At 35.5% G+C, this 25,948-nt stretch overlaps 1 protein-coding gene across 2 annotated transcripts in view; it reads right to left on the reverse strand.

Moving 5' to 3' along the window:
* The window catches only part of Rab3c (RAB3C, member RAS oncogene family), a 218,889-nt gene that overhangs the window by 75,795 nt on the left and 117,146 nt on the right, over positions 1–25,948 (reverse strand). For both annotated transcript variants that reach the window (XM_042690941.1, XM_042690940.1), the window contains exon 3: positions 25,206–25,324. In XM_042690941.1, the coding sequence (XP_042546875.1) occupies positions 25,206–25,324 (119 nt within the window). The remainder of the gene's footprint in view (positions 1–25,205; positions 25,325–25,948) is intronic.

Here is a 25,948-nt window from a genome sequence, read left to right on the forward strand (position 1 = left end):
TAGATGGAAAATGATCTTGGGAAAGTAACCAAAATTTCAGTAAGGTGTTTTAATAAGGTTCTTTTATATAAAAACAGTAAATATTTATGGGAAAAGGGAGGTTGTATGTCTTGCTTACAGTTGTATCACCAAAATATATTAGAGCACCTGGCACATTGTAGATATTTAATAAATATTCACCAAATAAGTCAGCAAATAAATCACTCACTTAAGATTTCATTGCAAATCATGAACTGTTGATACAAGAAATTCATATTCATACGGATAACAAACAAATAGAGAAGTATTTCCCTGAAGTAGGCTTTTGAGAGCTGATAGCAGATGTGGAGGGAGGGCTGAGATAGGAAGATCATAATTTTGCAAGTGTTTTATTAATGATTAGATAGAGCAGACTCATCAATGGAGACTAAGTCCATAGGGTAATCTTGATGAGTAAGTAGATAATAGCATGGCTTAATAGTGTTTCCCACAGAACATTAGTGTCAGGGGGAAAATTACACAGAAATTACCAAGAAGAGAATTTAGAAAATGAGGAGCAAGTGGATACTGTGTGCCTCCATATGTGACTTGCTAAAGAAAGAAACATCACCCCCTCTATAACATTACAGGAGAGAATTCACAAGCAGCAAGTCATCATGTAGAACTATCAGATAATCAAAGTTGCTAATTCTACTGGGGCTAAGTAACAGTATCTATATCAGTATCTATATTCTCAGGAAATAATTTTTATTTATTTATATTTTTTATTTTATTTTTATTTTTATTTATTTATTTATTTTTGGGTCCGGTTGTGGGGCCTGAACTCTGGGCCTGGGCGCTGTCCCTCAGCTCTTCAGCTCAAGGCTAGTACTCTACCACTTGAGCCACAGCGCCATATCCGGCTTTTTTTTTCTGCTTATGTGGTGCTGAGGAATCCTACCCAGGGCCTCAAGCATGCAAGGCAAGCACTCTACCACTGAGCCACCTTCCCAGTCCCCATTCTCAGGAAATCTGCTTATATATTTTAGTCTTCACTTTGTTCAGAAAAACATACATGTATAATAATCATAGATATAATATGTCCACAACATATATGAGGATAGACAATGTGGTAATAAATGAATCTCAAAAATTAAATGAAATGTAACAATAAATGATTGTTTTTAAACTAGTCTTACATCAGCAACTTATCAACACCTAAACTACTTCAAAATAAAAAGTAAAAAAAAAAACCAAAGGTACAAATTTTGTCAAAATATGTCAGTCAAGATCCAACATCCCTTTATGATGAAAACTGTGCATTACATAAGAATCCATGGAACATTCCTCAATATAATAAAGGCTGTGTATATCAAAACTACAACAAGTATTATACTTAATTGCAAAAAACTAAAGCCATTTCTTCTAAGCTCAGGAATAAGACAAGGATGCCTGCTCTCTCTACTCCTCTTCAACTTAGTATTAGAATGCCTAGCTAGGGCAATAAAACAAGATGCAAACATAAAAGGGATTCCAATAGGGAAAGATGAAGTAAAACTCTCCCTCTTGGCAGATGACATGATCTTGTATTTAAAGAATCCCATAGACTCCATTCCCAAATTACTTAAGCTGATCTGAAACTTTGGCAAAGTAGTAGAGTATAAAATTAACCAAAAAAATTCAATGGCTTTTCTGTATGCCAGCTGAAATCAGGAAAGCAACTCTTTTTGTGATAACCCCCTCCCCCGCCCCAAAATAAAATACCTAGGCATTAACAAAAGAAGTGAAGGACCTTTGTGATGAAAACTTTAAAAAATTGAAAAAGGAAATTAAAGCAAAACTAAGGAAGTGGAAAAGCCTCCTTGCTCCTGGATTGGGAGGATTAACATTTTTGACAATAGCAATACAGTCAAAGGCAATCTACAAATTCAGTGTAATACCCATCAATATCCCAACCTCATTCTTTAATGAAATAGAAGAAGCAATCCAAAAATTCAGATAGAACATTAAAAGACTCTAAATAGCAAAACAATACTCAGCAGAAAGAACAGTGATAGAGGAATATCAATACCAAACATCAAACTCTATTACAAAGCCATAGTAACAACAACAAAAAAAAAACAGCTTGGTACTGGCACAAGAATAGACCTGAGGACCAATGCAATAGAACCAAACACCCAGAAATGAACCCACAGACCTATAGCCACATAATCTTCAATAAGGGAGCAAAAAAAAAATAGGATGGAAGAAAGTCAGTCTCTTCAGCTAAGGGTGCTAGAAAAATTGGTTAAATAGCTATAGAAAACTAAAGTTAGATCCTTATATATCACCCTTAACCAGAATCAACTCCAAATGAATCAAAGACCTCAAAGTCAAAGCAGACACTCTGAAAACATTACAGGAAGGAATAGGAGAAACTCTAGGGCTCCTTGGTACAGGCTGAAATTTTCTTAATAAAGACCCCAAAACACAACACATGAAAAAAAGGTTGGACAAATGGGATTGCATGAAACTGCAGAGCTTCTGTATGGCAAAGGACATAGCTAGCAAGATCAATAGAAAGCCCACGGATTGGGAGAAGATCTTCACTAGCCATACAATGGACTAAAATATACTTAGAACTCAAAAAAAATAATAAATTAACTGAAAATTAAATTAACTAAATTAGTTATCTTTGTTGTTGTTTTTAATGTACTATGTGATTTTTTTGTTTCTTCTGTATGTTCTTTTCCCTATGGTATATCCCCTGATGTCACTGTATTTGATTTTGGTGCCCTGGTATTGTATATACATTTATTTCAATTAGGGAAGGGAAGGGAAACAACAGAAAGGTGAGTCAAGGGACAAGGGAGAATCAATGCAACAGACAATATGCCGGAAATGAGCTGTATAACTTGGGGGAGAACTGGAGGACAAGGAAAGTAGGAGAAACATGAGGAAGGGATAACAAGTTTGACAAGAAATGTACTTATTACCTTACTTACATAACTGTAACTCCTCTGTAAATCAACTTGACAATAAAAATATATTATTGGGAAAAACGTATTAGTAATCGTAAGAAAATTATTCCATTCAAAATACTTCTGCTTCATTTTAAATTTTAAATAATTATGACTGTCAATTCTGTTACATTATAAATCTTAAAACCGGTGTTATCTTCATCTCCAAACATTTTGCTCAGCAGCCCCCACACTTAGTCCTGGGTTTCCCAGGGTTTCCCATGAGAAAGCCTCCATTCAGTCTGAATTACACCAGCACCAAGGAGAAGCAGATTGTGACATGAGGACACAGGCATGAAACCTGGCACCAGCCATTTCCCTTCTCCAAAGCTTCAGTCTTCCAGCTTTCCTGGGCTACTTACTCCTGGTCTACTTACTCCTGGTCCTGCCTGCCAACAATCCTTATTTTTAATCTAGTCTGCCCCCGGAACACACAAGATTCTGTGCAGCCCATGGAGGGAATAATCATTTCCACATTCAGACACAGGATTATTAGGCTTAATTACTTAGCAATTTGTAATTGTACCTGAAATATATACAGTGTATTCTGCCGTAAGGAGCAACCATCTATGTCAGATAAAAACAAATGGCCAGATTAAAGGGAAATTTCAATTGGAAGTATCCAATTAAACATTTATTAATATGTCAGACTAGTTCAGGCTTACAAATACATTAAATCAGAACATCAAAGGCACTGTCCTAGAATAAGAAATCAGAACCTAGCACTGTCATTCATTTCTTTCTGGAAATTATCCACCTGTGTCCTTCCTCCTCAGGAATACTGTCCTCTTTGACATAAGCTTTGTGTGGCCGCTATTCTTTTTGGGTTGTATTGTAAGTGATCAGAGAATGATATTCAGTTGATAAAATGTCAGCTGTCAGCTCCAATTGCTTATCATAAATTCAGCATCTGAAAGCTAATTTGGATTTTTTTCTCACTTCTTTTACTTTTTTAAAATTTCCTTGCTTGTGCTATCAACTCAGGCTGATAGAAGGTGCTTTATTGATTTAAGAGAAAAAAAACCCAGACAACAAAACAAAGGTTTTTGATTGTTCTCTGGATGATACTGGCTGGCTCAAGATGAATGTGGTCACAAGTCAGGAATTATTTGTTCAATTTACTACTGAATTGTGTGTGTGTGTGTGTGTGTGTATGTGAGAGAGAGACCTTTTCTGTATTATCAACGTGTTAATATATTGAACATAGTATTATTTATTTTATTATCTCCAAATAGTAGTACAGAGGGATTTTAATTTAACATGCCCTTTCTTGTATACTATGAATTTTGATCTGGTACTCAACTTGCATCCTTCCTCACATCTAACCTACCCCTATGTCTTCTCCCTAGTTCTAATATCGTACCTCAAGTATATGACTGTACTGACCTATCATTCCTCTCTACATTCATTCACCTCCTCCCCTTAGCCTCCACTTGCCTCACATAAGACATGTTTCAGCTTCTTCATTCAATTGTAAATATTAACATTCATTTATGGTTCCTATTTGCTACTATGACTCTTCGTAGCTAATAGAGTTTTATGAACTTCTGTCTTATCGGTATTTGGCCTGGGATGATTACCACTTTCCCTGGGGCAGAGAGTGGATGCTGCTTCCCAAAGGCAAAAACTACCTCTGCTTAATATTTTCCTTATGAAACAGGCACTGAGTTATACATATTTTCATATGACAATAAACTTAATCCTGTTGCATGATTGTAAGTGTTTATCTAGAATCTAATATATATATATGGTACCTGAATGAAGGAAGACAAACTAGAAATAAAAATAAGTATTAACCCACAATAAGGAATTTGCTCTTCTGACAATTTTAATAAGATGTTTGTTAGTAACACAGAGAGTTAATATAATTAATAATACTTGTAGCTGGACACAGTGGTACACAGTTGTAGTCCTGGCTACTTAGGAGGTTGAAATAAGAGGAGTCTAGTTGGAGGTCAGCTTGAATAACTTAGTGAGATACTGTATCAAGATAAGAACAACAATAAGAATGATGATATCTGTATTGTGAGTTGCAAGTCTTAGTCAGGGAGAAATGGAGCAATATATTTTAGACTGTTTTCCATAAAGTGAATGCAAAACTTAACCCTTGCTGGCACCCATCACTTTTCTCTCAAATCGAAGAATCTCCTACTTCAACACCATCCTCCATCTAACTAACATCTAACACCATCCAGCTTTCTATGAGAGAAATTGTGAGTCTTGATCCCACTATGTTGGAAAATGCATTATTTATCATCTTCCCTTTTTTGTGTGTGGCAGTTCCAGGCCTTGAACTCAGGGATTGGGTGCTGTCCCTGAGCTTCTTTTGCTCAAGCCTAACAACTTGAGCCACAGCTCTACTTTTGGCTGGCTCTTTGTTGTTGTTGTTGTTGTTGTTTGAGTAGTTTATTGGAGATAAGAGGCTCATGGGCTTCTCTTCCCTGGCTTACTTTAAACCCCAATCCTCAGATTTCAGCTTCCAATGTATCTAGGAACTTCCATGAGCCACTTGTGCCCAGCTATATATATTCCCTCCTTTTAAAGGGGTAGTGTTTGGAAATAGGGTAGTAGAGTATATGGTTCCTGTGCTGAGTGGTGTGTCTTCTGTCTCAGGCATCTCTGGCTACTGGTTCTAGGAGTGTCTTTTTTTCTGTTGGCACAATAACCCACAGAGATTTTCTGCTATTTTGGTCTCTTTGTTGTGTTCTTGTCTATGATCGATCATGTCTCCCAGGCTTCTTGACTTTGTGTTGCTAAATGAGGACACTATTCCCTGTTCTTAATGCAGACACAGTTGTTAAAATTACTACAGAATCTCTATCAGTCTGATGTGGCTGGGCATCCTAGTGACTTTTCTAGATGTCCAGCTAGGACTTCCTTCTTACCTTAAAAGATGACTAGAGATTAGAGAGATAAGTTAGAGGACAGCATTTCCATTGGATCTGAATTATTTGTAGATAGGTGACAGTTGACTATATAAGTGGATGGGAATTTACTTGGCACTTCTTAAAAATGTACTTTTAAGAAAACAACTACTTCTTAACATCTGTGATCTAGGAATCAAACAACAGCATATGTCTCATTGAGAATGCTGCCTCTTTAAAAAAAATTCTTACTTTTTATGGGTCACAGAATCCTATAGTTCAGCTAAAAGATGTGTCTACATAGACAAAGATCAAACTGATAATCCCCATTAATTTCTTCTACACATTTCAACATAAATGCAATCTCTAGACAGAACCCTCACCTCAGCATATAATTATTTTTTGTGCAGCAGCAAAACCTTAAGCTTCACATACCTAACTGATTTAATGAATATTTATGAACTTTGGAGGAAGTTTAAATAGGCTCAAAACAATCTATTAGCCACTTTTCCAATAGCAATGCGGTTCAAATTTAATTTTAGCCTTTTTCACTATTTAGGTCCAGGTAAAAATTAACCCTACCTGGCATCCTAAAGTGATGGCTGTCATTGCAGCTGTCATAAATGGTGTACTCAACATCCTTACAAGTAGTTAGATTATCAATAACTATTTTCAGTTTGGAATTGAATTTCCATAATTTAATCTTTTGAAAAGCTGGCATATGATTACATTATTCAAATAGCAAACTATATTTTAAACCAATGAATAAATCTGCATATTAGGTAGTAGATGAAAAGTAATAAAGCTGAGAATAACATATGGGAATTTCAGAGCTCTATACTTGTCCCCAAAGCTGTAATAAGTCTTTCGTATTTGGCATTTAATTTAATAGTTGGAGAAAGTCCATGAGCAACCACACTACCATTATTAATCAAGCAAAAGGGATAACTATTAAGAACTTCTATTGACTGGAATCACTGGTAAGATGTTACAACATGTTAAAGATGAACACTAGCAAATGTTCGAAAGAGTAGTATGCCTTTTTTTTTTAAACAAATATTCTCTGTAGTTGAATGAATGAGTTTTTGCACTATAATTCTTAACCTATTTTGCCCATAGCAAATCCAAACTGCTTTTTAAGGACATTCCTTTGGGATACAGTCTTATTGGAAGGTTTCGTGTTTGAATGTGTTTCCAAATCCTTAGTGTGTGATTAGGGGCTGATAATTCAGTCTTTTCCAAACAGCAAGTTGCAGTTTTATTATAAAATTACAGCCACTATGCTTTGTGAATTGGGGTCAATATTTCTTCCACTAGAGGTAATTGTTTAGTCAACAAATTTGATGCCAATAAATGAATAAAAATTTACAGAGTGCAGGAAATTGAAAATTGCAAAGTAGGTTCAAGAAATGACTTCTAGTTTGTAGTTATCTGGAATTTAGACTTTACATGCCAAAGTCTGAGCTAAACAAAATCCGTTTGTATCTAAGAAATAATTTTATTACCAGTTTTAACGAAACTTAGTTTTGTAAATAGGTTCAACAACTTCCTGAATAAAAAAAATATAACGAGTCCGAAAGCTGATTTCCATATCTACTTTCACAGATTATTGCTCTTAACATTGTGCTTTTGTTTTGATGTAAAGCTGAAAAGGCAATGTTTGAAAGGATGCAAATGAAGAAAATCAACAAGTACTTTTCTGACCTACATTTAAGTCATTAACGTAGAGCTTGAGCTAATAGTACTGAAATGGTATACTTAATCCTGAAAAACCTTAAATACTTGCTTTCCCCAAATGTAAGGTCAAGTCAGTCAAAATAAGCTCTATTCATGGATTATAACTAACATGACTAGAGCTCATTGTTATTAAAATAAGCAGTTATTTTCTGATTTCAATCAACTTCCAAAAATGAACTTAAACTATAGGACAGCAAAAAAAATAGGGAATTAGACATATACTTTGTATTGAACAAGCAGGGACCATACTGTTAGATTTATTTTAAGCTAGAAGGCAATCTTCCTCTCCCAACTATCCCATCATATGTCCAAACCTCTGCCATAACCTATCTTGTTCCTTACCTCCTCCCAACTTCCTGATCTAGTCCTCCAATACTCAGGTCCTCTCTTTTGTTGGCTCTTGTTTGACACCACTTCAATCACATAAATCTTTCAGTAAGGAACTATTCTGTGTCTTCAAGTACTTGATGTATGGCAGACACTTAATTCTAACTTTGAATTATTGTCTCAGTTATGGTTCACATTTCTTTTTCAGTGGTACTGAGGTTTGAATTCAAGGATTTACTTGATAAGCAGGGATGCTACCAGTTGAGCTATATCCTCAGCTCTTTTTCTTATGTTATCTTTTGGATAGAGCCTCCTATTTGTCTCTCATGTGACTGAGATGATATTAGTGAGCCACTATTCCTGGATTAAGATGGTATCTCATTAATTTTGGTCCGTGCTGATCTTGCAATCTTCCTTATACCACAGACTCTTTTTTTTTATTAACCACCCATGGCTTTTATATCATAACCATGAACACAGTAGTAGCCAACATGATGACACACATTTTAAAATTGTATAGGAAACACCTCCCTAACCTCATTTAATGGAAATCTTTATTTGAAAATGAAGATATAAATTATAATGAGCTACATAAGGTAAGGTGAAAAATTTGCAATCTGATTAGGAAGACTATTGACTGTGAATAATTTCCATATATATTAAAAGAATCCAGAGTGAAGTCTTATATTCAGTTGCTTTCAAGAGAGTCAGAAACCTAATTTCTTTTATTCTTTAAAATTAAAAAAATTAGACTAAGAGTTTCAAAGTATTTTAAGAAATACTGATTAGAATTTTTATAACTGTTATAAGCAGTTTTGAATGCTACTACACTCTAAATTGTTCTTAAAGTTAATGGCATGAAAAGAAATTATCCAAAGCCAGGCAATGATTGAGTTTCAAACTCTTAAATATATTTAAAAAGAACAATAAAATTGTTGCCCTTAAATACTTCTTATAGGGAGAAGTAGGAAATTATGTATCTTACTCTAGGAAGCTATTTATTTTACTGTTTCTTTTTTCTTAAACCTCCATTTCTCATTCTTTTAATCAGTTTTTAAACTTCTAATTTTAGGGAAGTGGTCCCTTGCCAAAGAGAATAGTATATTAAATCAAGAAGAGTAAAATGGAACACTAACACTGAAGAACTTGACTTACAATATATAAAAATATAAAGTCTTAGTTGTCAAAATTGTGTCATAGCAATTAAAAATAAAAGGCTGGAATGATAGAAGAGAGCTAAGTCTCCATTTTTAATAAATTACAATACAGTGTGAAATAAAATAATGGACAAATAAGTAATGACTAAGAAACAGATTAATAATGAGTGGAACTGTTATCATAGCCACTAATTCTCCGAATTAATGAACCATTAAAGAAAAAAAACCTGACATTTAAAAGAAAATTGTAGCTAGGACAGTGGCTCCTAACTGTAATCCTAGCTACTTGGAAGGTACAGATTGGGTGATCATGATTCTGAACTGGCGTGGGCATACAAATTTGTAAGACCACATCTCAACTAATGGTTGGATACAGTGGCACATGACTGTCATTCCCAGTGACACAGTGAATCAGAAGTAAGAGAATCACAGCCTGCCTGTATGTTGGATACCCTGGCATAGAAGCTAATTCACCACTGTTATATAATTTTCTTTGTGATGATTTCTCATTATAGTTTTTGGATGCTCATATGCTATGCCAGAAATAATAAATATTTTGACTAAATAATAGCATGTTGTAAGTAATCAGCTGTGACCTCCAGAAAATAGGTGAGGCAGATGGCAAAAAGTGAAAGTAAAGTAAAGAGAAATCTTAAAATGGGAAAGTTTAATTTTTTTTACTATACTCAGATTTTCTCTAGGTCTCCCCAAACTAGTATAACAGAACATCAAGGTATGTTTAGATTTTAAATGAGCAATAAAAATTTCCCATATAAGTATTTCACAAATATAGCATAGGAAAATTTATACTAAAATTGATTCCATATTTGTAATTTTCATTTAACTATGACATAATATGTTGATTTGCAATAGTTGGCAAACTTACTGAAATATCTTTCAGATATGATCAGAATAATGTATCTTGGACAACCTTGTTCTGGAATGAAATAGAAAGGGGAAGATCACTATCAAACATTTTATGAAGTCAGCATAACACTCACCTTCAAACCAGATAGGAACCCATCAAAGAAAGAGAACTATAGACACATCTCTTTAATGAACGTTGATGCAAAACATCTCTATAAAATTCTGGCCAACCAAATTCAACAACTGGCCAAAAAAAATCATACAGTATGATCAAATGGGATTCATTCCAGGATTGCAAAGCTGGTTCAATATACGCAAATCAATTAATGTAATTCAACACATCGACAGAAGCAAGGACAAGAACATGATCATCTCAATAGATGCAGAAAAAACATTTGACAATATTAATCACCCCTTTATGATGAAAGCTCTGGAGAAGCTAGGAATCCCTGGAACATTTCCCAATATGGTAAAGGCCATATATGACAAGCCTACAGCTAACATTATATTTAACGGGGAAAAGTTCAAACCATTTCCTCTAAAATTCACAACAAGGATGCTCACTCTCTCCACTCCTCTTCAGCATAGAGCTGGAATTCCTAGCAAGAGCAATAAGGCAAGAGAAATATATAAAGGGGAGACAAACAGGGAGAAAAGTAAAGCTCTCCCTTTTTGAGGATCACATGATCCTGTATATAAAGAACTCTGTTGTAGATTCCTCACCCAAGCTACTCGATTTGAAATGTTGGCAAAGTAGCAGAGTATAAAATCAACCCACAATATTCAGTAGACTTCCTATGTGTCAACAATGAGAAGAGCAAGTCTGAAATTCGTTTTTTTTTTCTTGCTACAGGATCAATGCAATCTTTTTTTCTACCCAGGGTATGTTTTAACTTCTGAAACAAATTAGAGGACTTGAAGTTCCTTAGAAAAAATGAGAGGAATGTTAAAAGGTACTGTTTCAATGTAAAATTTGCCCCCTCCCACTGTCTTCCAGCTGCTGATCTAAGACTCCTGAAGGACAACACAGCTGCCAGGCACAGGGACCAATTGAACAACTCACTGCTCTAGACACAGGAACCAATGAAATAAACACCAGCTGTAATTATTAAAACAAAAAGTATCTCTACATTTGCAGAGCATTTAATTTTTATTTTTAAAGAATGTTGGCACATTGGATGCACAAAGCAACTTGGAAAAACACATTCCTGCTTTGGTGTGATACACATGAGATTCCTAATGTCAGAAAAATGGTGTGAATTCTCTCTGTGCTGCAGCAGTAGCATACAACAAATATTGCCTTCTATTCTGGCTGTCAGATATATACTTTATGGATGAGTAAATTATTATGCAGGATGGTACTGAATCACATCAGTGTGTAGTGGCTGTTAATGTAAAGTAATAAATCAAAGTCCTTAATGTTAAGTTAATGCGACTGCATATAGCTCTCCTGAAATATCATGAGGATGGTTACGTGTATGTGCATATATGTGTAGCTACCCTCTGCATTAACTGCCTCTCGATTCTGTTAGAATATTCAACATAGAATAGAGCTGTCTTTTTAGTGATGCCTTTGTTTTTCTTAAAGTCTCACATATTGTAGAACTCTGGAAAGGTGATAACAAAGGGTAGACTGCCCAAGAATGACACAAAAGTGTGATTTTGCACAGACTTACTCCCTGGCAGTGTACTTAGAGGGAAGATGGTGACTGGAGGGAGGTGGAATTATATTTTTCCTAGTCTCGGGACAGAAGATTTTTCTGTATGCATTCATCATAAGTCCTTCAGAAATTAGAGGCTGGCTGAAGAACATAAAATTCTCCTTTTGAAAAAATGCCTATTCTAGGGGTTGAACTCAGGACCTAGGCATCACTGTCCCTAAGCTTTTTTTAAAGGCTAGCTCCTTATCCCTTGAGCCACAGCTCCATTTCCATTTGTTGGTTAGCTGGAGATAAGAGTCTGGCGGATTTTCCTGCCTGCACTGGCTTCCAACCTGAGTTCTCAGATCCCATCCTCCTGAATAGCTAGGATTACAGGCATAAGCCATCAGTATTCAGCTTAAAACTCTCTTTTAAAGTGCAAATGTCTTAATCAACTTTGTGGAATCAATTGCCAACTTATGCATTCTGTGAATTGTTTTGATTTTGTTAAGTCCCTGGTAAATATGAAATCACTCAGCTAAAAGGAGTTGTTGAAACAAGGAGAAAACTCTATAGTCAGCTAAGATTGAGCATAGCCTTGCTTTCCCATCCATCCATTCATCTACCCATCCACTGAATAATAACTGAGTGCCTAATAAGTGCAAACTTCTTTGAGACATCCTTGGGTAACATAGAGAGAAAAACAATTCATATTCAACCAAAATCTTACAGTGTACTGGAAACAACAGACAGGAAATAATGATCATAAAGAAGAATCAAAGAAATGATAAGGTAACTTCAAGGGCAATGGCAATTGATCCTGATCACAAGACCAGAAAGAAAGACCTGTAGGAAATACTTGTCTCGTGGGTGGCCTGCTAGTACTTCCTCTCAACTATTGATGGAAATGTAGTCGTGGTAAGCTTTATAGGATGAAAGCTTTATGGACTTCTACAGTAAGAAAAAGAGGCCTTGTTCTGTGGAAAAGCAGAGGTAGCAAAGAGTACCACACCTTGAAGTGAAAGCTTGTTGATCTGACTGAAGAAAGATAGATGGAGACATTACGGATGAAATAGTAGATATGTGAAGATCACAACACTGAAAATCAGAGAGTTCCTGGTAACAAGGAAGATATAAAGGAAGACAAAGGCTAAGAGACAGGCTGAAAATGCAAGGGCTTGTGCAGTAGTGACCTGGGCTTTACAAGTCATTTCTCCTAAGAGATTCTGAAGTCCAAGAGAACATGGTAGATTCATTTTGATACCCACCTTAGTGACTGCCATGCAAAAATCCTCAAATTAAAAAAAATATAACTCTTGGTGGATAAATGGAATATTCTCATGTAAATTCAGTATACTCTGGGTTAGAAATTCATGTTTTTAAAATGCAGAATATGTGAAAAACTACAAAAAGTTCTGAAACTATGGGCTTATCTCTCTTCTACATAATCATCTCAGCAACGACAAAACAAAACCACAAAGGTTCAGTAGGTACCTGTCTCATAGCAAATGCACTGCTGAGGCTCATAAGAATCCTGCCACAGGCTGAATTAGCTGGAGATGGCACCATTGCTGGCAAAGCATATGACTACTGCCATACCCCAGGCTTGCAAGCTACAGAGCCTTTTCTTTGTCTTCTCTGCCCATTTCCAACATTGAAATAGTCTGTGGGGTCTCAGACTAGTTATAGAGATATCACTGATGTTAAATCTTGGATAGAGAAAATTTACTCCTCCTTACTGCATCTTTTCAGGAAAATGACTTGATACAGCCCATGGACCCAAGCATATCTTTCTTATGTTAGAAGGAAGATTATAATGGGCATGGCTCCAGAAAGCAACTGGCTCTGCCACTGGTCCTCTATTCAGCAGCATCTGAATCCTGTTGATCCAAATGCTCTGAATTCTTGATCTATATCCAAATTCTATGTTACATACATAACCACACTAGCAAAGAACTACCATTAAGATCCAGTCCAGAGGGAAGGCTATTGCTACTTAGCTAATCCTAGCTACTCAGCAGGTGGACAGCCTAGACAAGAAGTGCATGAGACCTTCATCTCAGTCAATAAGCTGCTCAATGTGATGACATGTGCCTGTCATCACAGCTACGAGGGAGTTTGTAAACAGAAAGACAGATCTGAGGCTAGCCTCAGGCATAAATGCATGATCCTACCCAACAAAGAACTAAAATGAAAACAATATCGACTAAAATAAAAAAGGGCTGGAAGTGTTGCTCAAGTGGGAAAGCATCTCCCTGCCTATAAACCCAGGCATTAAGCTCTTCTTATAAAAGAAGAAGGAAAAGAAGAGGAGGAGGGAGAAATATTTTGCACAATCTGACTAAGCAAATGTTAAAGAACTATATAAGATACATTTGCATTTTCCAGAATATTATTAATAATATATGAGATTCTAATTCCAATAAGTGACCAAAAGTGGCCTTGGGAAAAGAGCTCATTTTTCAATGTGACCTCATATTATGATCACTGGGGGAGGTTTTGAAAATATCCTAGTGCTAGAGTCACAAGGGCAGAGATTGTGACTGAATTGGCAAAGAATAAACATGCTTTCAAAAGATCTCCAGGTGACTCAAGGCGCAGCCTAGATTGAAAACTACTGTTCAATATAGATCTAAGGGCAGAGAGTGCTTTGGTTCTACATTTGATTTTCCCTCTGTTCTTCAAAGCCATCTTGTAAGTTAGGAACTCTTTTTATTTTTCATTTAGTCAAATAAGCCTGAGAAAGTACAAGTACTGTCAACCTCCCAAGGTTACACAATATTTGAGTCTGTCAGCTTTCTCTAACTTGGAGCACAGAAAGGACTTTTGTTAAGGGTTTGTAAAGCCCTCACAGCTCTCCTGAGCAGCCCAGACTTCCAGTCCTTTTGCTGATTGCCTCTGTCCTTTCTCAAAATAGAGCTTTAATGAATAACTCTGCTCGCATCCTGCATCTTTCTTCCTGCCTCTCCATTCCCTTCCCAGATCTGCATAGCTGTAGATGTTACATTGGAAAATTAAAAAGTAAAAATTAAGAAAAAATGAAAAAGAAGACATTTTCCTCATAGCTTAAAGAAATCTTTTCTAAGACAAATAATCCTATCCTGCTCCAAAATTAAGCCATATTTGGTGCTTTTTCATTACATATTATAAGGTCACAGAATGTAAAAGTTACTTCTAGCAGTTCAGAAAGGATTCATCTTCAGAATATAAAGTATAGAAGTGAAGATTTACATAAATTACCGTAATAATACACACTTAAAATTCATAGTTTAGTAAAAATGAAATGATAAGGAAATAATTTCCACTGTAGCAAAGCCCCTGTTTGCAAGTTGCTTAACTATTTGATATGCAATTAGAAGTGCTGGATTTAGGGCAGTGGATACAGTTAGTTTTAATTGTACTTAACACCTTGAATACCAGAGAGTAAATCTGCCCAAAATAGCATGTTTAGCACCAAGTCTAGGGAATTCAGAGAGATGTGAAGTTGAAGAAAGGGATTTATTGTAGATGGGGTTATTGGTTGGATAGGGAGTCAAAATATTTGTTGTACTATTTGAAAACAAACAAAACAAGCCACTGGCTTCAAAATTTGGGGAATCAACAAGGGCAAGAGGGAGAAAGAACATCAAAGGTTAAATCAGATGCAAATTAGAGTATTTAGGCTAGGAAGATGGGCTGGAGTTATGATCACTGATGTGTTCTTTGTTTAACTTCACAGAGCTCCTGAATGGGTTAAGGCCATTTTCTATAAGATGGTGTAGGAAAGAAACAGTTTTTACTTTTTATTTAGTTTTAAATAAAGTATACTTAATTGTTCTCTTTACTATCTAGCTTTTTGTAAGTGCTATAGAATTGCATTGTGGATTAATTTAGTGGTATGTTTGTTGATTATGAATAAGTAAATGGACACTGAGTTACAAAGAATCTCTCCTTTATTCCCTGTTTCTGGGAAGTAACGTTGAAAATGGTGGAAGGTGGGATTCTGCACATGACTGGAATGTCTTTGTCTTTCCTGGTGGTCTCCTTGCAGAATAAATGATATTTTATGATAATGAGATCATCTGGGATGGGAGATAATCATGCAAGAAAGGACAGATATGTGATTAAGTGGTTAGAATTTTGAGTCATATGTTATTAGACACACCTTCAAAGAAGGAGATGGGTTGAAAAATGTGTTCATCTATGTGGGCAACTATTCAACCAACTATACATATGTTATGAAACACCAAAAAAACCTCTGAACACCAAAGCTTGGATAAATGAATCTTGTTTTTTCATATGTTTCATATTATCACATACAATGTGCCAGGAGCTTCATGATTGAAATGCTGCCCAATCTTGCCATTTCTCTCTTTGGTTCGTTCTGATTTATATTTCTTTGCAGTTATAGACATATACATACATACTCTCTCTCTCTTTCTCTCTCTCTCTCACACATACAGGTACTCAGAGATAGATAAATAGATAGATAGATAGATAGATTCATAACTGTACTTTCTTGAGTTCTGAGAGTCATGCTGGTGGATTATTGAACCTGAATGGAATTTTTGGAACCCTCAAAATTTTATCCATCTGCTTTGAAGTTAGGGCAGACTTGGGATCACAAACTTGTGGTTGGTATCTTAAGTAAGGACAATCTTGTAAAAATTGGCCCTCCAAGGACCTCATATCTAAAATATACTTAGAACTCAAAAAATTAAATCCCCCTACAACAAGTCCTCAAAGAAACAACTGCACAATTAATAAGTGGGCTAAAGATTTAAAGAGAGACTTCTCTGAAGAGGAAATAAGAATGTCCAATAGACACATGAAGAAATGCTCAACTTCTCTGGCCATAAAAGAAATGCAAATCAAAACAACAGTGAGATTCCACCTCAACCCAGTTAGAATGGCTATAATCAAAATTTAATAACAACAGATGCTGGAAGGGATGTGGACAGAAGGGAACCTTACTGTATTGTTGGTGGGAGCGTAAACTTGTTCAACCACTTTGGAAAGTAGTATGGAGGTTCCTCAAAAGACTCCACATAGAACTCCCCTATGACCCAGCAATCCCACTTTTGAGCATTTACCCAAATGATCACAAACAAGGCCATACTAAGGCTACCAGCACAACTATGTTTATTGCAGCATTATTTACCATAGTAAGATATGGAAGCAACCCAGATACCCCTCAGTAGATGAATAGATCAAGAAAATGTGAGATATGTGTGTGTGTGTGTGTGTGTGTGTATACATGTATATATATATACAAATATATGAATTCTATGCCTCCATCAAGAAGAATGGCACTGCCCCATTTGTTAGGAAATGGAAAGACTTGAAAAAGATTATACTAAATAAAGTAAGCCAGACCCAAAGAAACATAGATCCCATGGTTTCCTTTATTTGCAATAACTAGTATATGTCTAGGATAATCTTACCAGACAGGTAGAAAAGGTCAAAAGCTAAGCACATATGACCATATAAGATGGTGCTAAGTGAAATGAGCCAAGATATGAGAAATGAACCCAAGATAGACACAAGAGGTTTTATCTTTGTTGCTGTTGTTTTTAATGTACTTATAATGTACTCTACGATTTCTTTTGTTTCTTTTGTATGTTCTTCTCCCGTGATATAACCCCTGTTTTCACCATTCCAGTACTCTGCATCTTATAAATACATTTTTCTAATTTGGGGAGGGGAGGGGAAATAACAAAAGGCTGAAACAAGGATACAGGCTGACCCATTGTAACCATGAGAGCTACAAGACATTATTTAAAAACGATCTTTACAACTTGAGGAGGGGAGAAGGAGTTTGGGAGGTGGAGAGTGAAGGGGAAGGGAAGGGGTGGCTAGAGAAAAACAAAGGAGGGGATAACAATGCTCAAGAGGAAATATACTCATTACCTTACTCATGTAACTATAACCCCTCTGTACAGCATCTTTACAACAAAAGATATAATAAAAACTGGTTCTCCAATCATTTGTTTGAATAACTAAAGGCATACATTAGAATGTCAATTTCAAAAAGTTCATTCCATTCAGGAGTGATTAGAATGAATCATATTCAAGAACTAGATTTCATGCAGTCATTGTGACATCTCTCACTGAGATTTCACTATACTATAAGAGGGAAAATTATTTTAAAAGTTAGTGTGATATTTATATGTAAAAATTAGATGATAAAATACAACAGAAATGTATATAAGGAATGTTCCATGTTACTCAGTCAGTAGAGAAATAAGATGGAGTAACTGAGACTGTGATATAAGATTGGATTGCTTATAACTTTCCTTTACTTACACTATGACTCTTACTGTCGTTTTGAAAATTGATGACTCAGAAAGGGAAAGATGTAAGAATACTTACCATAAGATTCCATAGCTTATTGACTCATATATATATGTAAAAATATAAATCAGATATAATATAAATATAATCAGACAGGTAGTGGACTACATATATTATCACCTATAAATATTGATCACCTAAACAAATACAAATACAGTGCTCCCATGACTTATATGCTATTATATTTTTTCTTCTGAATAGTTTTCTTTAATGTTTAATTGTCATTTCCATGGAGTATATTTATAAGGAGTTAGTTGATTTACAACTGATAATTAGGATATTTATATTCAATAATCTAACTGCAAAAATAAATAGCCATGTCTTATTGTGGGCCTACCTATAGTTCTAGCTATTTAGAAGGTAGAGATCAGGACCATATTTTGAAGTCAGCCTGGGCAAAAAGTTAGCAAGACCCATCTTAACAAATAACAGGTAACACATATCTATAACATACGTAGCATGATTGGGAGGATTGTTGTTTGTGACTGATCCTGGGGAAAAGTGTGGGACCCCTAATTAAAATGTAATTACAGTAAAAAATGCTGGAGTGTGGTTCCAGTAGCAAATGACAGCCTAACCAATGCAAGGCGTTAAAACCTGAATACTTCCAAAAAAATGAGCAAACTTCTAAATGGTAAATAAATAAGTTGTGATCCATAATTCTCTACCTAGAGTAAAGAGATTTACATCGAACATACAGTGAAACATTTTTATAACTGGTGAGAGATGAGACTGGTTGTGTCCACTTAGATTTAGAAGAGGGTATCTTTATACTCATTTCATAGTGAGTGATGCCTTATTTACTTGGTGATGGGACAAACAGTAAATAAATGCCAATGATATTTAGCAGGATATACTAAACATGTTTACTCAGGTTAGTGAGTAGACTGGAAGGGAAATTGTTCCTGATGGATCTGCATTTATAGAAGTGGTCACAGTGTGCTTTCACTTTTAAAGCCAAAAACCATTCTCTAAACAGGATCAGCAACAATCTCTTAGCTTTGCTTTCAAATATCAATCATTACAAATTCCATCTAGAAACCAAGCTATAAGACCTAGAACTGGAAAATGGGCTTCTCCGAGGAATTACATGACAAGTGTAATTATTGTCTCTCAAAAAAATTTACCCTCAAAGGTAGATAACTAATTTTAGAGAAAAGAGTATATATTTTAATAGACAGAGACCTGGGGAATCCTGCTAGAAATACTGGTATTGCTATAAATATTGTGACACAAAACTGTACATTAGAAACTTCCAGGAAGTATATTTTTAAAGTGCAAGTGAAACAGAACAAATGGCAATTGTATTTACATAACACCTTTATTCAAGAGTGCAAGTTTTATGTTTAATCTTTAAGTTCCTCATATACCCTGACTGGAGTAAGGCTGAATCTATTAGAATTTAGGTTCTTGTATTCACATCACTGTCAATATTTAAGGACTGCTGCTTCCTAAGTATAGCTGATGTTAGTTGGGCATCAAAACACAAAATCACACAGGATGGGTACCCTCCATTCTCTTAGTATCTTCTGTATACATACATAATCAATATACTAACTACTAATTTATGCTTCCAGTTTCAAACTATTTGGTATTTACTAGATTGGACACACACACAGACACACACATACACACTCACAATTCTCTGTGATCAGAATATAAATCCAGGTTTGCCTATTGGGCCTATTCAGTATTGGATGACTTGTTTAATTCAAGGCTTTACATTTTTAATATATTGCATTATTCATGAAGCTAATTTCTATGTCACTGTCCAGCCTGATAAATTTGTTGGGGGTAATCAGAAACAAATGCATCAAATAGAGTGTGTAAACAACGACAACAACAAAACTAGAACCCAAAGGCAGAAAGTTGGCTGACTGGACAGAGTAATAAAAATCAAAGTCAACCATCTCATTTGGGGTAAAGCAATGCAATGCTCTGCCTTCTTGTCTTAGATCTCACAATATCAATTAGCATCATTTTTACAGTCTATTTGGCATCACATTTTTCATTTCTTCTACTATTTAGTTTGGTTTACTTATTTTGCTTTTTTATGTATGAGCATGTGTATATCATTTTACTGATCAAAATTACTGTCAAGTATGGTGTTCAAGTGTTGCCTGGTGTTTTTGAGCACAGGAAGGTTGTGATGTGTTTTATGGATAAAATCCATGTGTTGGATAAGTTTCTTTCAGGCATATATTATGGCATTGTTTGTCATAAGATGCATTAACAGGTCATAGTTGTGTATATGTCTCCAGAGGTGCACACAACACAAATATAATGTCTTTCAGTAAAAACACATATAAACCATGGCTATATATCAGTCTGTTGGAAGAATGTTATTTTGGGGCTCTCAAGCACCTCAACATAACTGCTGTGATTAAAAAGCATGGACCATATTTTGAAATTAGAAACAAGATATAACAATAATTTTTAAATGATTGGAGGTAGAGTCAGAAAATGAGAGCTTTTGTGAGTGTTATTTACTAAGATGTTAAAGACAATGGAGGAAGCAGGGTGTTTTGGTTTTATTTTTGAAGGGAGTCACACCATAGGTGATTTAAACTTCAGTTTAATTTGTATTTTCTATACAAAAAAAAAACTGTTTCATAGCTGCCTCAGACCAACAATAAGAAATGTAGTCATTAGCATCCAAAAAGAGAAAAGAGACTCCTGGAGCCTCAGTTGGGCTAGTAGTGAAAGTATAGGGTCAGACATTTTGCTCTAATCCTACCACTCCCCTTCTGAGCTGTAACAGAACTGATTTAGAAAAGAGGATTAGGAAGCTCTGAATAAAAGCTTAGTAACTATTCATCAAATCTTAGTTGTTGCTATCAGGCTAAAATTATGTTATCTTACAGTGGTATATTTGGGGGGAAAGAAGAAACAAACAAAATGTCATAGGAAGAGAATATTGGAAGGTAAAGCTTTGTTCTAGTTCTGGCACAGTTGCAATGATACCCTGAAAATCACAGAAGCGATTATTTAAAACCAATATGAATTTGGTGTTAGACTTTTATCCTTAGGCTGGTAGGGATTTTTTTCATCAATCTGTTCACCAGATTTCCAGCTTTAAACAAACTTTATATTTTTAGTTCTTTATTGTGTTATAAAAAGCAGAATGAACAAATGAGATGGAGGAGGATATAAGACAATGATATTCTCCAACAGGAAATTCAGCAGTGTTTGGCCATGTCACACTTTATATAGAAAAGCATTAAAGGAACAGATGGAGAAGATTTTTAAATAAAATTAAAATGTACTGTGTAGAGATTATGAGTCATCGTACTAGACTTTCATAAAGAACCTAGACAACTTATCTAGATTTTGTATATTTGAGGCTATGTTCCAACTGGAAGGTAAAAGAAAGAGGAAGGAACGAAGGAGGTGAGATGAGAGGGAGGGAAGAAGGGAAGGAAAGAGGAAAGAAAGAAAGAAGGAAGGAAGAAAGGAAAGGAAAGGAAAGAAAGACATGAACACAGACGGAGACTGGCCATAGACTAGTAGGAGTCAGAGTAGGAAAAAAGGGGGGGTTAGGAAAAGGTGATAAGAAATAGTAACAAGGTAAATTTGATAGAAGTATATAATACACCTATATAGAAAAGCCACAATTAAATTTATCCATTTGTACAATTAATATATGATAGTAAAAAGAAATAAAATATAGGAATTCAAAAAATTGAAAAAAGAATAGAAAGCAGATATTGGGTTGTTCTATATTCAGTACTGGGGAAAAAAAGGCTTAGTAACAATCCAGTAAACACAACAAAGTACAATCAAATTGCAATAGTCTGAAGGTTTTCTATGAGGTTTGTAGAAAGTACTAGAGTGGCATTTGAGAGGCACTCAGAAAGTCAACATGGTTGAGCTTGGTGTTTTATAAAGTGTGATGAGTGAAAGAATCTAAATCAGATAGATGGGTAATGGCAGACCTACTAACTGAGATAGTGCTGGCACAGGTAGCAAGTACAATGTGTAAGAAATTGGCTGTCAAAGACCAGATGCTCAATAAGTATTGCTGAATAATTTTTAATAAAACCTAAAAATGCCTATGTAGCTTTGTAGAAAACTGATTGAACAAGTAATGATTTAAATGATGGACTTCTTGGATTTTAGAAAAATCTATGGATGAAGTAGAAGGTTGTAGAAAAAATATAAACTAGAGGGCAGTATACAAAAGAAAACACAGAATTTGAAGTGTTTGGGCTCATATTCAGGAGTAATAAATTGTTCCATATGATTGAAGAATAATATGAAATGAAGCTGTAAAGAAATAAGGGCTTTGTGATACAGTATGTGTGAAAGTCAGATTGCAAGTTGTCATATTAATTTCAGAATGGAATCATGGCTCATGAGAGTTTGGCAGAGGTCTTCATAAAATTCAAGATCCAGTTGTTGTGGAAGAATCTTGGAGTAGCCAATGAGAAAGTAATGATTAGGAAAGGTAAATCTCTGAATTATAAAATATCAGTTTGGTAGCTCAATGAGGGTAGAAGCAAAAGATAACAATATATTTCACAAGGATGGTCAAAAAAGAAATGGAAGGGTAGCAACAGATTTAAAGGCTATTTTGAGTCAATATGTGTGAGGTAGCTCCCATTGGAATGGCTGAGTCTCAAAACTGGATTCAAGGTGGTCCCTGAGTAATAACCCTGAGTAATAAAGTATGTTATTACAATGAACAGAAATAATGATGTTACAAAAGTGAGCAGTTTGAGGGAAAGATAATCAATTTTGATACATTAGCAGGGTGTCCAGGTAGAGAAATATTTGGGGGATGTGGAAATGCAGCATAGCAGTTTATAATCAGACTAAACTAGAAATTAAAATTTGAAAGGTATCTGATGTCAATAATAAATGAATTTGTGGTAGTGAGAAGATGGCCAAGGACACAGAGAACAATAAAATAAAAAGCCACCAGAGCTTACTCACCCTCAGATGAGTGGAAGAGTGTGTGAGGTTTGAGAGAAGTCCAAAAGAGACAAGAATAATTGTGCCTTTCTAAAGAGAGAAAACAGAGCTTCCAAGGAATGGTAGTGTATATAGAGTTGGATTTGAAGAGGAGAAACTCTGGAAATACAAGCATCAATGTGTTGTGAGATAGATGGCTTCAAGAGAAAATGAGTGAGGAGAAAGGAAGAAGTATTTCTTGAGGCTTTAGGCTTTAGGGATGTGCTCCTGGTTTTACTGTCACTTGGGTTGAGCTCACAGTACCCTTCCAGGTATTTTCAGTGGCCAAGTAACTCTCATTGAAACAACAGGGCAAAACAAACTATGGGTGCAAATGGCATTTGGAACACTGAGCCTGGTTAGAACAAGTCCTGGTTAGAAGTGCTGGTCTCAACATCTTCAGAAAAAGACTAGCCAAAGTTAAATGAACATTTTTTGCCTCAGTGATAGCTGTCAATTAAGTAGATACCATAACACTATTAACTAAGCAATAATTTGTGGTACTAATTTGCATGCTACTTTTATCCTAAATCAAATCCTTATATAGATCCCTATATAGAAATTTTCTGTTTCCTTTCATTTTATAACAAACCTGCTGGTCTTTGGAATTGTCTTAAGTTTGCACAATAATTTGACATGAACCAGAGGTTTTATAACATTCAATCTAATAACAAAGGTCACTATGTCCTCTATGTCCTTCAGTACAAAACAATTAGATTTCCTACAGATACTACACTTACTGCTTTTTCAGTTTCTAAGTATATTTCTCTTCTGAGTTACTATTATCAATGTTATTATTTCATACATTGTAAATGTATATGTATGTGTCTGAATATATGTGTACATATGATGAAGAAAGATGTGGATATCTTCCAGGAGAACAATCAGCATTTAAAAGAAACAACATAAAGAAAATCTAAGTTTATAATGACAACTGACCTGCTTCAAGCTAATGATATGCATTAAAAAAGTCACTGAGGTTAATGTTACACAAAACAGAACAAGAATGAATGCTATTTGTTTTGCTTGCATATTTTCACTATAGTCCTTATTCATAGATAAGCTGTGACTATTTAGAGTTAAAATGTGGTATGAATTCCCTCAGTCAGTGGTCACTACCATTGGGAGCTCAATATATCTTTCAATACCACACAAAACTTCAGCTAGATTCTGACTCTGAAAAAAAAAGCCCTTTTACAGGAGGAACTAATGACCATTCTCCTCTGCTATTCTGAATCCTCCCAAAATACTGATGGGAGAGATAAGGAAGCCACAGTCATTATAGACGGAAGTTATGAGTTGAAAGGGTTTAGGCTCTATTTTTCCCATTACTCCAGTCCTTTGAAAAATTTCAGTTTGAATAACCCATGTAACAAATCTTCTAGATAAGGAGTCAGTAAACTTTTCCTCCAAGTGGCCAGATAGGAAATATTTTAGTCTTCTCAGGCCATATGGTTTCTGTTGCAGCTACTTAACTCTGCTGTTATGGTGTGAAAGCACCACAGCCAATAAACAAATGAGCCTGGCTATGTTCCAATAAAACTTTATTTATAAACAAACAAGTAGCAGGCTAGACTTAGCTTAAGGGCTACCATTTCTAAATCCCATGTACACCTGCAAACCTTTATTGAATTAAAAATGTAAGGAAGTGGAGCTTTGGCCTAAAGTGGTAGAGTGCTACCATTGAGCAAAAGAGCTCAGAGACAGTGTCCAGGCCCTGAATTTAAGCCACAGGAAAACAAAAAAAAAGACAGGAAGGAAGGAAGGAAGCAAGCAAGAAAAGAAAGAAAGAAAGATAGGTAGATAGATAGAAAGAAAGAAAAAGAAAAGGAAGAAAGAGAGAGAAAGATTGATTTATCCAGGTGCAGGCAGCTCACAGCTACTCAGGAGGCTGATACAGGAGGATCGGAGTTCGAAGCCAGCCCGGACAGGAAAGTCCATTAGACTCTTATCTCCAAAGAACTCAAAAAAGCCAGAAGTGGAGCTGAGACTCAAGAGGTAGAGCCCTTGCTTTGAGCAAAAAGATGCTCAGGGACAGTGCCCAGGCCCCATATTCAAGCCTTAGAACCAGTAAAAAGAAAAGAAAAGAAAAAAAAATAAAAGGAAGGCACTCTATGGCAGGTTGGATAATAGGACATGAAGCACAGACTTTTTTTTTAAATGTAGGAATATCATCAAAATAACTTCCTATTGATCCCTTCACAATAGCCCTGAGCATAACCACCAATTTTTAGTCTTATGAAGCACAATCGGGATTGCTGTATATGATAAGCACAAAAATGACAATGCACCATGATCACTGCTGTAAAGGAAGAAAGACTGGGAAGAAAGCTTCCATCATTAGTAACAGCTGTATGTGCTGTAACTTACCAATCTTGTACTGCGTTGAAGGACTCTTCATTGGTAATGTCATACATTAAAATGAAGCCCATGGCCCCACGATAATAGGCTGTGGTGATGGTCCTGTATCTTTCCTGGCCTGCTGTATCCTAAAAAATAAAAGAGGATCTCTTAGAAATAAGGCAGTACATCTTTGGCAGTGATTAACAACTCCAAAAGTTGTTTCAAGAGATAAAAACACAAATGGAATGCACAGCTCTCTATCATTTTTAACCTTATTTGCCTTATGATTTTATATGGCATCCCTGCAATACTCTAAAAAAAACTTTTATTTTAGTAAAGATGGAAACCCCATTAAAGAACATCTAACTACGGAAAATAAAAATAAAGATGATATTTACCTAAAAATCTGTGGCTTGTAGTTTCAAGCCAGAGAAATGTATTATCTCCATTATTATGTGTTTATTATCTGTCCACAAATACAAGCCAATGTGGGAGAAAAGAGAAAAAAATCTCCTTTTAAGGAGCTTGTGGCTCAATTTCCGCTTATACAACTGTAAAATGAAAATGAAAACACTAGCTTTGTGGGGATGTTTGAGTAAGACAGATCTGAGTTTAACTCCTGCTCTCCTGTTAGGTAGCTGGGGAGCGCATATACAAGTTCCTAAGTCTCTAAACTAGACCCCTCTGAAGTTTAACATCTGTATCAGGGTTATGTGAAATAATTCATGTAGCAGCACACAAACAATGGTCAATAAATGGCAAGTGCTGGC

The sequence above is a fragment of the Dipodomys spectabilis genome, unplaced genomic scaffold (assembly GCF_019054845.1).
Source record: "Dipodomys spectabilis isolate Male_0828 unplaced genomic scaffold, ASM1905484v1 ptg000140l, whole genome shotgun sequence".
Lineage (NCBI taxonomy): Eukaryota > Metazoa > Chordata > Mammalia > Rodentia > Heteromyidae > Dipodomys > Dipodomys spectabilis.